The sequence below is a fragment of the Platalea leucorodia genome, assembly GCF_965183815.1.
Source record: "Platalea leucorodia genome assembly, chromosome: 2".
NCBI classification, from domain to species: domain Eukaryota; kingdom Metazoa; phylum Chordata; class Aves; order Pelecaniformes; family Threskiornithidae; genus Platalea; species Platalea leucorodia.
In genome coordinates this window covers 21,064,314-21,079,665 of record NC_138824.1, presented here as the reverse complement: position 1 = coordinate 21,079,665, position 15,352 = coordinate 21,064,314, and the positions used below count along the sequence as shown (strand labels likewise).

Genomic DNA, 15,352 nt, shown 5'->3' with positions numbered 1-15,352 from the left:
ACTAAATTTTACTTTTAAATAAAACTAGCATGTATGGCTTGATATGATCAGATTCATTGGTAGCTAAAATTTTTATACTTCTGTAAGTAAATATCCTTACTTTAATCCCATTGGAACAAATATTCTAAGTTCTTGATCACAGGAAGACTTAATCACCTCAAAAATACTTCAATGAAGTTTGCAATTTATCTTTCTATTAATTACTCCTATGTTGTATCTTTCCTTCTTATAACCCAGCTGGACAGCAACTACAGTTGTGCAAATAATCATCTTCCTGCAGTACAAAGATCTTCAAGAAATATGTTCTGGCTTTTATCTTAAAGATAAGAAAGAACTTATTTGGACAAAAATGGAGTTTTTAATGAAAGCCTTCTGGGAAAAATGAAGAAGGAAAAGCTAAATGATTTTACAATGTCATTAATTAAGTCAAGTTTATGAAACTGGCTTCAGGGTTTTCCCTGTAAAAACACCATCAACTCTTCTTACATACATCATGCTTCATTAACATTGTTTTCTTCCTATTATGTCTCTGGTGAAAAAATACTGTCACTTCAAAATGAAATATCAAAATGCTGATAAGAAAACCAGAAATTATTTGACATTGGAAAGTAGTAGTTTATAGATGGCAATTAATGCTAATGAAGCAATATATTAGGTACTGACACTTCTCTGTTTCCTTAGAATGTTGTTCCTGTTTGAAAAAAGAGGGATGGAATAGCACAAATGCTCTCATTGTAACAGCTGTTCAGATTGATGTGATGGACAGGAAAATAGTCTCTAGGCAGAATTTTGACTGTGATTCTGTTTTCAGACTGCATAAACCATTTTGACTTTTACCATATTCCCACGCTTTCTGAGTGGTGCTGATTTCATGTTTCAAAGTGCAGAACAGCTTCTTTTGATGCAGCCCAGGACATGGTTGGCTTTCTGGGCTGCAAGCGCACATTGTCGGCTCATGTTGAGTTTCTCGTCAACCAACACCCCCACGTCCTTCTACTCAGGGCTGTTCTCAATCCATTCTTTACCCAGCCTGTATTTGTGCTTGGGATTTCCCCGACCCATGTGCAGGACTTTGCACTTGGCCTTGTTGAACTTCATGAGGTTCACGTGGGCCCACCTGTCCAGCCTGTCAAAGTCCCTCTGGGCATCCCTACCCTCCAGCATGTTGACTGCACCACACAGCTTGGTGTCACTGGCAAACTTGCTGAGGGTGCACTCAATCCCACTGCCCATGTCACCAACAAAGATGTTAAACAGCACCGGAACATCACTCGTCACTGATCTCCACTTGGACATCAAGCCGTTGACCGCAACTCTTTGAGTGCAACTATCCAGACGATTCCTTATCCACTGAGTGGTCCTTCCATTGAATCCATGTCTCTCCATTTTAGAGACAAGGATGTCATGCAGGACAGTGTCAAATGCTTTGCACAAGTCCAGGTAGACGACATCTGTTGCTCTTCCCTTACCCACCAATGCTGTAACCCCATCGTAGAAGGCCACCAAATTTGCCAGGCATGATTTGCCCTTAGTGAAGCCATGTTGGCTGTCACTAGTCACCTCCTTATTTTCCATGTGCCTTAGCATAGTTTCCAGGAGAATCTGCTCCATGATCTTGCCAGGCACAGAGGTAAAGCTGAAGGGCCTGTAGTTCCCCGGGTCTTCCCTTTTCCCCTTTTTAAAAATGGAGGTTATGCTTCCCCTTTTCCAGTCAGTGGGAACTTCACCAGACTGCCACGACTTCTCAAATATGATGGATAGTGGCTTAGCAACTTCATCCAGCAGTTCTCTCAGAACCCACAGATGCGTCTTATCAGGTCCCATGGACTTGTGCACCTTCAGGTTCCTTAGATGGTCTTGAACCTTAACTTCTCCTACAGTGGGCGGTTCTTCATTCTCCCAGTCCCTGCCTTTGCCTTCTGCGACTTGGGTGGTGTGGCTAGAGCACTTGCCGGTGAAGACTGAGGCAAAAAAGTTGTTGAGTACCTCAGCCTTCTCCGTATTCCAGGTAACCAGGTCTTCTGTTTCCTTCCGGAGAGGGCCCACATTTTCCCTAGTCTTCCTTTTATCACTGACATACTTACAGAAGCTTTTTGTGTTGTCTTTGATGTCCCTGGCCAGATTTAATTCTATCAGGGCTTTAGCTTTCCCAACCTGATCCCTGGCTGCTTGGACAATGTATTTGTATTCCTCCCAGGCTACCTGTCCTTGCTTCCACCCTCTGTAGGCTTCTTTTTCAAGTTTGAGTTTGTCCAGGAGCTCCTTGTTCATCCATGCGAGCCTCCTGGTGCTTTTGCCTGACTTCCTCTTTGTTGGGATGCGTTGCTCTTGAGCTTGGAGCAGGTGCTCCTTCAATATTAACCAGCTTTCTTGGGCCCCTCTTCCCTCCAGGGCTTTACGGAGCAGATCTCTGAAGAGGTCAAAGTCTGCTATCCTGAAGTCCAGGGTAGTGAGCTTGCTGTGTGCCCTCCTCAGTGCCCTAAGGATCTTGAACTCCACCATCTCATGGTCATTGCAGCCCAGGCTGCCCCTGAGCTTCACATTCCCCACCAGCCCCTCCTTGTTGGTGAGAACAAGGTCCAGCATAGCACCCCTCCTTGTTAGCTTTTTGCTTGTAGAAGGAAGTTATCATCGATGCATTCCACGAACTTCCTGGATTGCTTATGCCCTGCTGTGCTGTCCCTCCAACAGATGTTGGGGTCCCCCATGAGGACCAGGGCTTGTGAACATGAGGCTGCTCCTATCTGTCTATAGACTCGTCTCCCCTGCCTGTCCTTCCTAAAGAGCCTCTATCCTTCCATTCCAACACTCCCACCATAGGAGCCATCCCACCACGTCTCCGTGATGCCAATAAGATCATATTCCAATCATATGATTGATACGATCCATATCATATCATTTACTGTTTGATACCAATGTTGCTCTTAAGTATTTGATAATTGAGTATATAGTCTATATGTTTCTTTTATATATATTATATATTTGTTATCATTCATTATTGAGAAAGTTTGATAGTTTTTTACACTAAGTTGCTTTATTAAGGCTCAGGGTATAAATCAAAGCTGCTACATTTCTTTTTTATTCTAGCATTGAATAAGGCTTTGAAGTGGTAAGAACAGGAATCTTTGAGATGATGGTTAGCAGCTGTCTTCAACTGCTTTCTTGGATTATCAAAGAAAGTTCTAGATATTTCAGTTTTGAAGGTTGATGAGCAAGCTGTGATAATGACATCTGAATCTTATTCATGACTTTAGAGACAGGAGCTGTTCTAATGAAAATAGTTACCATCTGTTCTGTAGACATCCTTGCCTTGCCTATAGGCATCTGTCTCTATGGCTTTCTTAATTCCCTCTGACTCTCAGTCCTGTACCTTCCGACATCTGTGCCTTGCTTAGATTCCTTCCTTGCTGTCTGTTGTCCAACATCCTTTTTTTAAGTCCCATTTCTCCCAGAAATATTCCAAAGCAATCACATCCCCATAATTCCTTAACTAAATGTCCCATTTCTTTTTTTGCTTTAAATAATTTTTTAAAATTTTTAATTATTTACTTGGTTTTAATATGAGTTTCTTTGGTCATATGAGAGTTCTAAATGACTTTAAAGACTAACTCAAACAAAATGGATATCTTTGCCATCCAGAGGGATACTGAAGTAAAAAAAGAGTAAAGCAAAGGATTGGTTTGTTTCTTTAGTTATCATCCCTATTATTTTGAAAGTATTCTTTTCCTGGCAAGCAGTTAAATGTATTTGTATTCAGTGAGGCTTCTGAAAGCAGCATAATTATGGAAGACAGTCCAAAACACAACAAGATGTACAGCATTTTTGAAGAGCTACGATGTCCAGATAATTCCTGGAAGAATTATGTCATGCAGGTAAACTGAGGAGCATGTAGAAACTTTAAAACCAGACTGCCCATGGCGGAAGTTGCTTGCATTTGATGTCATTTTAGTATATCTGTGATTCGTGAGGGAAACCTTTTTCATTATTGCATAATACGTGCCTGCTATCCTCATGTGAGGAATTTCATAGGAACTCCTCAAGTAAAGATTTGTTTCACATCTCTCTTGTGAATTACTTCCATTGAAGACTGAGTATTTAAATCACTCTTAGTAACTTCTTAAAATACTTTAACAGATCATTTGAATCACAATCTTCTATGACTTAAAAGGTATTTTTGTTATGAACTGTTTTGTTATGAACAGCGATACTATATTATATTGTCATCTTTGGAATGATCCCAAACTTGCCTATACAGCTCCTTCACAATGGCAACTACTCATATTTATAAGATGAATAGAGTATTAAGACGTAATTCCAGCATGCTGGCAACTGTGGAAGGCATTAATTCTTTAGCAAAGGCTTGTGCATATGAAGTAAATCAGCCACACACCTATTTTTCACACTTCTTATAGGGGAACATCATCTTACATGCATGCATTTTATGACTGGCTAAGGACAACGGCTAAAAATATCAAGCTACGTCTATATGGTCATTTATTTTAACAGACTGTCACTTACCCAGTCACTGTTGTTTGACCATATCTTTAGTTATTTACAGAGTTCTTTACAGTATTAAGTTTTTACTGCTCTTTCAACACTTTTCTATCAGTCTAAAATTAGTATGATTTAATATTAGTAATATTTCATGCTAGTATTTACAATGGTGCCAACTCCACCAGACAGCACTTAAGACCAATTAATTAATTCAATAAATAGAATTGACAGTAAAAAAGAGATTACTTAAACATCAAATATTTCAAATAATATGCAAATGCACTTTAGCGTTTCCTTTTGATGTAGCTTTGATTTTCCCAGGCTCGAATCATTATTTCACCCTCTTACCTAAGTATTTCTTGTAGTAGATCTGAAAAGAGCAAGCAAAGTGTTGTCAGAACTTCCCTGCTTCAGTGTTGAATTTGAATTGCTTTTATACACTGACACTTTTAAAATACTTGAGATGCAGGTCTCCCAGTCTAAACTTTGCTCCTTTCTACTGGTTTCCTCATGTATTGCCTAAGCCAGATACAAACAGGCAACTTTTCGTCTGGACAACACCAAGTATTGGGCTTTCCCTTAGGAAAAGGTTAAAGAGCTGTGAGATCATAAGGTACAATAACACTGAACTGCACATTACTGGGAACAGGGCCAGAAGAGCCAGGTGACAAAAAGCAGAGAAACAGAACTAAACTACCAATAACAAGAGAATATACTAAAAATGGATGGTACGTGCTGTAAATGAGTCACTACTGACAAGACAGTTTCCATCCAGCAGAACTCTCCACCCTGAACACCACAGTCCATATTCTACAACATGGGTTTGTATTGACCCTTCTCTGTTTACTGGGTCTTCAGTTTACAAGTTTTCTTCAATCTAGATGTTTCTAGCCTTACAGAGCAGGTATTTTTAACTTTCTATTTATTTAAGGCAGCACATTCCATCTCAGTTTCTGTACTGCTCTTTGTTAACGCTCTCAGAAGAAGACTAAGTGGTGACTGGGAAGGGCAAAAAAAGAAAAGAAAAAATGGTCTGACATTTGTTGGTTTTTTTGCCAGGCTTCATTTTCCTAAGGTAAGATCTATACCCATTGGCTGGCACAACAACTAAAATATCTTTCCTTTCAGTAAAATATATCCTTTACACTGCTTTCAGCACTGAAGTTCTCTTTGCTAACAGGAAAGATGATACACTATAGATGAATATCTCAGACTGCTCATTTATGGACCTCAGTTACATTACAGGTGCCAAAGTCCAAATGAGCACTTCATCTATATTACTCTTCAGTGCTGCCATTTTTTCCCCAACAGAGTTTCTTAATTGTTCATGCAGAAGCATCATCTGAGAAGCAATGCATCTTCCACCTGCCAAAGGTATGTCATGTTTCCAGCTTGAAACACGGAGATGCCTTATTTCCATAGGGACACAGTCCCCTAAGTGCATCATGAGTACATTAAAATATGATGACAGAATTGAGTTCAGCAGAAATCAGCTGCTTTTTTCACTTTCATGCAAAAGCAGCTATTAATGATGGGGGTCACTCACCTGACAAGTGCCTAAACTCAATACAGGACCAAATATTCATGAACACCTTTATAGCACACTTTTCCTATTAGCAGTTCTAGGTCATGCAGGCTGGACACAGCCTGTCAAACAATTCATCAGGTCTTTGAGCTACTGTCTGACATGATTTTACCTGTTTCTCAGACTTTGGCAGGGATCAGGTTGGACAAATTAGTGTGGTGGTCAATGATCTGCTCTGCAGTCTGCCCTTCCCAAAGGACCTCCTGACAACTTCTTCTCATCAGGAAGGATGGGCACATGATCACAGTGCAGATACACACCTGGTCCCATGATGGGCATCCACAAACAGTATGGAGCAGACAGAATCAACAGCATATGTGCCATGTCACAGAAATTTTGACCATGTGATGTGTTTGGTTTTGGTCATGTGGTCACGGTATAGTTAATTACTGTACTAGAAGTACTGTACATTTCATACCCTTAATTATTATCAAAATGAAATATGAGTGCTACTGTCATGTTTTGATAAATACATAGAGGCATTTTTTTAAGAGGAATAATTCACATCTTTATAAATAGCTTGAATTAAAAAAAAAAAGAGATTTGAAAACATTTAAAGGCTAAATTGTGATTAATTTTATAATTATACATTTTTAAGGGGAATAGCAGGCTCCTTTATAAGTTATACATTGTATTTTTTATTTGAAGTTTGTTTGAAAACAGTGAAGCCTGCAAAATGTTCAATGAATTGATATGACAGTTGTTCAAACAGGAATTGTCACAGAAGTTACACAGTTTCATCAGCATGGAAGAGTTGCTCATCAATGCTCATCTGGGTCCCAATCTAGTAAACTACTTAAGCATATCAGGTTAGTCTTACAGTTAAATAAGTAGGAATTTATGCTTTGCTGCATGAGGATCTTAGAAGAAAGAAGTTAATAAATTGTTACATTTTTCTACAAAGTTAAATAAAGGTTGAAAAATATTGACAAAACCAAGAAAAATTCCGTTGGATCTGACACATATTATTGCCATTCTTGCCTTAAGAATATGATTTAAAGAGTAAGGTCTGCTTATTCTTGCTGCCAAGATCTATCAATCGCCTCTGTCTGTCTAGATCTATTGATTTCACTCAGTAAACCAATGTATCTTACTGCTACCAAATGCAGTAAAACATATACATTCCCGAGTTGTGAACTGGCATTTTTTTTAGGACATCTGCTTAAATATATTAGTCTCTGGAATACTAGGAAATGAAGAGAGACATACAGACCTCTCCAGCCATGTTCTCCTGTTGCATTTTCTTAGAAAATTATTTGCAATTATCAATAGATATTTACACAAGAAAAAGAGTAACTTTTGCAGTGACCTTTCTTGCATAACTCTGCAATAAAGAAGTGGTTCAAGTATTTACAGAATTAATGCTTAAGTGAGAAATTGAAAATATACTGTTCGTACTTATTGAGTGGCAGCTGGACTATTCAAATATGCCCATAACAGTAAATAATAATCACGTGTTTAGTGCTTTATATCCTCTAGGCTCCTTGCAAATATTCTTTACAATGTTTCCAAAACAGTGAACAAGGAAAAATCACTTAGACTTACCCACGTTTAATCTGCCTGTGACTTCCCCATTTGAGTTGCGAGCATTCACAGTCACATTGTGAGTAGACTGGAGAAGCAGTGATGAGTCCTGAAGTATGGAGAAAAAAAAAAGTAGATTCAGCAGAATAATTAGAATTGTTAACTATTTTCAAAATTTAGTCTAGTGTATATATTAACTCAGTCACTGAAAGAGCTTTGCAGCTACAAAACCATCCACAGATTTCATCAAATAATTTGGGCAGATATTTTTTATTACTTCAACTATATCAGATTTAAAATAAGAAAAAAATTATAGAGAATACTTCAGGTGAACAAAATCTGTGTTACTGGCCCAATGAACATGGTTGCCAACATTTTATCTTTTGAAAAAAATGCTTAAGTACTAGATTTACTACCTTTCAATACATAATTGAGACTCCTAGAAGATAGCCATTTAATTGAAGTGTGAATACCCCACTTTTTGTGAATTTATACTGTCATATTAAGTTGGTGAGAAACATGCATGTGCATTCTGCTTCCTCAATGGTCCATGCAGCCTGTATGCTTTGGCTTGATTTTGGCACTTGGCACTGACTCTCCTGGCAAGGAAACTCAGACAGTGGGTGATGGAGAAAGTGGCAGGTTGACTAGCTCAAAGCTGACTTTAATAGATGACAGCACAGATAAGAGTGTCAGTCTAAATTAAATAGTCTCCCTGTCTGCCACTCAGAAGGGTGACAGCAGTACATCAGCAGACTGAACAGCATCACCTGCTTGTCCACATCCCTGCACCATGATTTGAGCCTAAAACACCCTGTGCTGTTCCACATCTGGTGTCCCAGTATACAAAATCATATCTGAAGGTCACAAAGCAATGGCACTCATATTCAACTTAACTCCTCTCACAGGTTGCATCACAGCTGGGACGTCTGCAGAGCTATCAGAGCCTCATGCCTACCCATCATTCTGTGCTACTTACTTATGGAAGCCAGGGCACGCTGAGCAGGTGTAATTGGTCTCTTCATTCATCCCTACCAAACTCATCACAATCCAGACTAGCTATGGTAGGCAATTCAAAAGTTCATGTCATTCTTAGACTGCAGCCAGAGTGGAATTACTTCACCAAAACCGAAACATCCTCTTCTGTTAACTCATGGCTTGGTGTGGTGCTTGTTGAACTCCTCCCAGGTGATGTAATTTCCACTGCTTATTCCCAGACCTTCCACTCAAACTCTCTGTACCTAGGCCTGTTGGAGCCTCCCCAAACTTCTCCTTGTCTTGAAGAGCAGATGAGTAACTGTTTTGAAAGACCTAGCTGCCCACTGTGCTCCATCAGACTAGATACATGGACAGTAATGAAACAGGTTCATGGTAAGAGACCTGGCAGGGGTCATTTGGAAGTGTCCTAAAACTTTGTGAGGAGAGCATTGAGTGGGTTCTTGTGTTTTTCTTCGATTTGCTACCTGAATTGTCTTTAAATGCAGCTGATCTTCAGGGAGATCATACTGGCCACTGTCTTTACTTGATTTTAAGTATCAGAAAATTATCTGGGGACAAAAAGTCTGATCACACTCATTTGGATCAGCAAATTGTAGCCATATCAGTAGATTTAAAAAGAGTAGAGGAAGTTTTTTGCAGTACAGGTGCTTTCATACTAAAGCATACTTCTTTGTAGCTAAAGGACAGGAACCTAGTAACTGACAAGAGTGCCCAAGCAGATCTCATTTGCCAAAGTATCAGGGAATATGTGATATGAAGAGGGTATTAGCAAGCTGCCTGCTTCTGACCTCAGAGGGGATACTCGTTCCTAGATAAATGAGTTTCTAACTACTGGAATATTGTTAAAGATCAGTCTCTTTCACATATATGGTTTCTGGTACTCTCTTTCTGGACTGAGAGAGACTATGCAGCACCTTGAAGTGCTAACCCCTGAAAATCACTCCCAAGTCATGTTCCCATCATAATTTAATGCTTAGAGTATGAGATAACTTGAGAATTTTGAACGCATTTTACTACAAACTCTTATCTAGTAACAGTGGTAGAAGCAATACACAGTTTGGAGTCCAACTTGTATTTTTTTTTTAAAAAAAGGATATCTTACAAGTAGGAAGATAGCCTATCTCAAAAGAAGTCTACAGTGAGCAAAAGAAGTCTAAGCGAGCAAAATAAATGAATCTCATTTTGTAAATTATATCAAGAAAAAGTGAAAGCTAACAGAATTAACACAAATAATGAAAAGTATTAGGAAAAAAGTAAACAGTGTGTTAGAATGAACATTAATGGTAACAAGTTAGTATGAAGTGAAAAAGGAAGGTCAACAAAGATCAGGTAAATATATTACATTTAAGTACATGTGCTAAATGACCCACAAATCTGGGCATCTTTATTAGACTTATTTGACTGCCACTGGTTGATTTAAAAAATAAGTTAGTAATTCGTAGTATCAAATTTAAGTGCGAATAAACTGTATTCTAGACTTGCAGCTTCCATACGTGTGGTTGACTAATTAAAAACTAGTAACATATTTATAAATGCTCGTCTTTTATCTTGCCATGAATATGTATTAGTTAAGACGCAATGGTGTTGCCCACAACTCTGTCTTGGACTTATAATGAAGGCATAAACTTTTAACAGGCTCCAGAGATGATGCACAGCAAGTAGATTTTCTGCTACATATTTTCTTAGCACTTCGGAGACCTCATTAGGTGTGAAAAGCTGTTAGGAGACTGCAAGGAGAAAACTATTAAGGCAAGGGAGAAAGCTGCTATGATAGCTGTGAGTGGCCCAATTCTCTAACAGACAAACTTAGAAAAAGAAATCATAACAAATAAGCAACTTTATGAGAATAAATATATAGATGGCACTCAGGAGATCAAGCTACAGGCAATTACGCCTCTAGAGAGTTCAAATATTTTAAAAAGCAAGCAAACAAATAAACAAAAAACCTCTAATGAATTATCAGTTCACAGGGGGCAGAGATATGCAGTAGCCTGAAGGCTCTAATTAGTGCATGCTACTAATGGTCACGATGGGTCATTAGACAGCTAAGCTTATATTAGATGCTGCCACACCTCTTTCTTCTTATACGGTACTAAATGTATTAAGAGCTGGAAGGAATATTAAAAAAGCACGAATGGTAGCTTAACATTGCATAATAATTTTTTGGGGCAGAAGGAGTTCTTAAGTATTAGCTATGCTGGTCTTAAAAAGTTACGTGTCTTATTGGATAAACAATCTCAAGGGAAATTCATTTAAGGACATAAATAGTTTTCACACTGCCTATGAGGCAGAAAAGAATACAGCGTAAGAAACAAAATGGAAATACATATTTAGCAACGGAATTTCACCGTCTAAGTAAGAGCCATTCCTGCTGCTGGAAATACTTGTTGCAGAAAGAGAGAAAAAGAAAGGCTTAATAGACGTAAAATATGTTGGCATTGCTTAGATTTCAGTAATCAAGCATTTTAACAACCTCATCCTAAATCTTATATCAACTATGTTTTCCGATACCTTTATTTACATTTTCTCTTGCTATAGTAATACAAACAGTAACTTTTTCCCTAGTTTCAGAAAAGTCTCACAGCTGGCTATTTCTTCTAATGACTTGGCGAGGATGATTATATGTTTGAAGTAATGAAAGAGCCATATTCAGATTTTACTCTCACTGAATAGTACTTTACTCAATGAAATGTCCCATTGGTTGATGACACTGATCATAAAACATGGCTTTATTTTGTGAGAGTTTAGATTACAGGCGATAGTTCTGAAAAATATTCATTTTGTTGGCCGGAAACAGATATCATTCTACAAAAAATTCACCTGAATAAGTTTCAGAGTTCACCTGGATAATTAAAAACCAATTCAGATTCTCTCTTTCTTCCTCTCAACCCAGTACTTCAACAAAAATCTTTTATACCATACCCATTCTCAGTGCCATTTTAAAGTCAATCTGCTTGATAAATATTTTCTTTGACCAAGTATGTTATTCCTTTTTTACCTCAATAATAACAATGAATTTTTCTGTCTATGTAAATAAGATTCAATCCTAAATCTTCCCATTTAGTCTTGTAGATTTTATATACATATGTAAAGATATCATACATTTAATATCATTGTCCTAGAAGTGACAAAACCTGAACTTACTAGAGAAACTAACTTTTCCAATAAGATCCATTAATTTTAGAGATATTTAAACTATTCCATAGTGGATAAATAAACAAAACAAGCAGTTTCACAGGGAAGCCTGCATTAAAAAATAATCTCAGTAAAAATAACAAACAACTTTCTACACACTCTTAAAATTTTAGCATTGCTTATATACAATGACCTTTATAATTCCTTTTTGAGCTATTTCTTATCACATGCCTAAGAGAAAAATGTTAATTCTGCCATAGTATCAGAACATTGACCTAATGATCATGTGTGTAAAGTATGCAAAAATATGTGTGTATACACATATTCATACACACACACATACACACATATATATATTTCCATGACAGGTGCCTGGACTTTGCCTAAATTCAACTGTTCATAAGTGCGTTAATTTTATTTTAGCGTTACTGAAAGATTATCTGCTTACCACTCGAGAATGGATTTCTTTGGCATAAAGAGGGAATAAGAATTCCGATTCCCCTTCCAGACGAAGGCCTTCTTTCGTAACACGCAGGTGTCCCATTCCAGTCTGAGAAGAAGATGCAAGAATCATACACATTTTATTATTGTTGCTGTATTTATTTTTTGTTCTTTTCATAAAGTGGAAATTTCCAGAGCTGCCTGCCTCCAGTCCATTGATAAAGATATCCATACTAATGCACCTAAAATTCTGAGAATTCCTCATTTCTTCCAGAAGTATTTTTCTTTAAGACATTGTAGCTTTAAAAAAAGCTATTAAAGTTGGGATTTTTTTTTTGAGGAAAAAATACAATATTACAGTCATTATCTTAAAAAGAAGTGCATTTGTATTGGCTGTGCTGAAAGACTCTTTGTACTTGCCTTCTAAAAATGTCATGAACAATAAACTTTTACACGAGTACTCACATAAAACAAACCTTATGTTAACATCTCAAGGTTTATTCTACCAATAATGTATTTTACAAGGAATATAATACTTCTAAGCCCATTGAAGAGACAAATAGGGATCACAGAATCATAGAAAAACGGTTTGATTTTATTTGCTTCCATTTTCAGTAATTACTTCTTTCTTTTTAATTCATTTTTTCATTCCTTGGGTTCATTTTTTTCTCCTCTAATTGTAGGTCAAGGCTCTATCTTGCACACTATTATCTTCCTTCCTCTCTATCACCTGCTTGTCAGTTTTTATACCTTCCTTACTCTTAGTCACTCCCTCCAGGTTTTTAGCTCAGCCCATATCTTATTTCATCGTTTTTATTTTCTTTCATCATTATCATGGAATTGATAATGTGAAAAATGAGTGAGGAATTACTTCAGTAAGTACATCTGAGGATTTGCAGGCTGCAAGGTATTTCACAGGTATTTAGCTAATTTGTAAAGGATTCACCCCTCCCCCTGCCATAAAAAGTTAGAGAAAACTTGGCAAAAAATTTTCATCCTCACAGCCTGGCCACACACAAAAATATTTCAAGTCAACTGCCTCAAACTACAAGGAGTAGGTGGGAGGGCTAAATAGTAAACAATAAATCCAAAAAATATTGTCACTCCAAATATTTTTCAAGTTGTTCTGCAGGTTGTTCTGTCATGAGATACATGACAGGCCACTGATGATACATCAATAACCTGTTCATCTAATGAATTATGCCACATCTGTTCATCTAACAAATGTTAGATGTAACATGCCACCTGTTCATCTAATGAATTATGCCTACTACTGAAAAAAGTTGTAACTTTAAAAGACCATAATTATTTTCAAATATGGTATGTTCTCGCCAATGAGATTATATATTCTCTCTCTCCCTCTGTCTCCGAATAATGCTAAATAACATGTCTAACCAGCCTTCAATGAAAAGTGGTAGCTATTTTCTTTTAACAGGCTTGAAGAGAGACAAAGAGAGAAATGAGCTTTGCTTAAATTCCGTAAGGTAAGAAATATTCATGTCAGCAGTTCACTCCACTGGAGAGTACAACTGTGATTCCTCCTCAGCAAGGACTTATTTCAGGAAAGAGGCTTTCAGAATAGCCTTTTATGAAATCTGTTATTCAGTGTCAAATATTTTACTGCTTTGAAATACATAATGTACTGACTTTTCTCAGTGGAAGTAGATACAATTTCTAAACTCTAAACCATTGTAAAGCTTTTAAAAAGTACCTAGTATATACTGATGCATCTCATGAGGCAAAACTAAAATAATACCTATGATGAGCCCCCTATGGCTTTCATAATCACAATTCCTAGGCAGCACTGAGTGATTTAGAAATATGTTTTTCTAGTGAAGACTATGGACAGTTTTTTCTAACTTGTAACACAAAACAGAGATCACTTCAACACCATAAAAATACATAGGTTTTAAGACAAACACTTTGGAAAAATATGACATGAAATATCAGGATATTCTAAAGAAATACCACTAACAAATGGCTCTCATTTAATTAACTAAATTTAGGATCTCATTATTGCTCTGACCTCATGCCTTTTCTCATCAGCTGAAAGTACATTATATTAACCATCAGGTTTAAACACAGTTTGCATATTTTTGCTGGAATATAAGGAACTAAATAAACAGTATATAATAGAGTAGGTATAAAAATGACATTGAAATTTAAGAAGGCAGAGGAAGAAGTAGCAATTAATTCTTGCTCTGAAGCAGACCAGGGAAAATTAACAAACTCCTGGGTGGCAATCTCTACCCTGCCTTTGGCTTTGCCAGGAAAAAATTTTTAGTAGAGACAAAAAAAACTTATAATTGATGTTGAAACAGAAGATTATGCAATTTACTCAGCACACTCTTTCTAATGGATTCAGATTTTTCAGCAATGATTATTCTAAAAATGCTACATAGACAAAGGAATGTCTTTGACATCAAGAATAATATGCCATGTGACAAAACTTAGCACATTAACTTATCTATAAGTTCTTATTCTTCAGTAAATCCAGTCATATCACTCAGGATTACTTTGCATAAGTATGCCCTCAAGTATGTCCTATTTTCTTCATCAGATATTTCATTTAAGCATTGACACAAAGCTCACATTCTCATATATTTGAATGAGAGTCTCATTATCCGTTCTCATTGACCACTCTGGAAGTGCAAAACCATAGAAATTTAGACTTGGGTTACCTGCATAAATGACTACCTGTGATGACGAACAGATAAACTCTGTAACATGCATGAGACCAACAAAAATGTGGATTTCATAGAATGATCCTCACTTCTATTACCATTATGACTGTAAACAGTTATTATTTCCCTAGTACCACAATATTTGAGCATCTCAAGACTGTAAGAGTACCGAGTTATGCAGTACTGTGAGATGGGGAAATTCTATTATCCCCCTTTTATAATTGGCAAATTGAAGTTACATGGAATGTAAAAGAGAGGGATTTAGGATAAACAACCACCCTAATGCACTGAGATCCAATGATAAGTTCCATAAAAAGGAGGAGTATAATGTTACACATAATGTTCTCTCAACAACCACTCTGCTTCTTATATTACCATTTAGGAGAAGCCAATTATTATTTACTGAGTATTGTGACTTCCTCAGTGATGAATAACCTTGATGCTTTCAGTTTCAAGGATTTGATTCTGTACCTATTCAAATCATTGAATA

At 37.0% G+C, this 15,352-nt stretch overlaps 1 protein-coding gene across 1 annotated transcript in view; it reads right to left on the bottom strand.

Moving 5' to 3' along the window:
• The window catches only part of SGCG (sarcoglycan gamma), a gene marked incomplete at both ends in the record, with an annotated part of 71,416 nt that overhangs the window by 40,311 nt on the left and 15,753 nt on the right, over positions 1-15,352 (bottom strand). The window contains 2 exons of the mRNA XM_082337676.1: positions 7,625-7,712; positions 12,186-12,287. Of these exons, the coding sequence (XP_082193802.1) occupies positions 7,625-7,712; positions 12,186-12,287 (190 nt within the window). The remainder of the gene's footprint in view (positions 1-7,624; positions 7,713-12,185; positions 12,288-15,352) is intronic.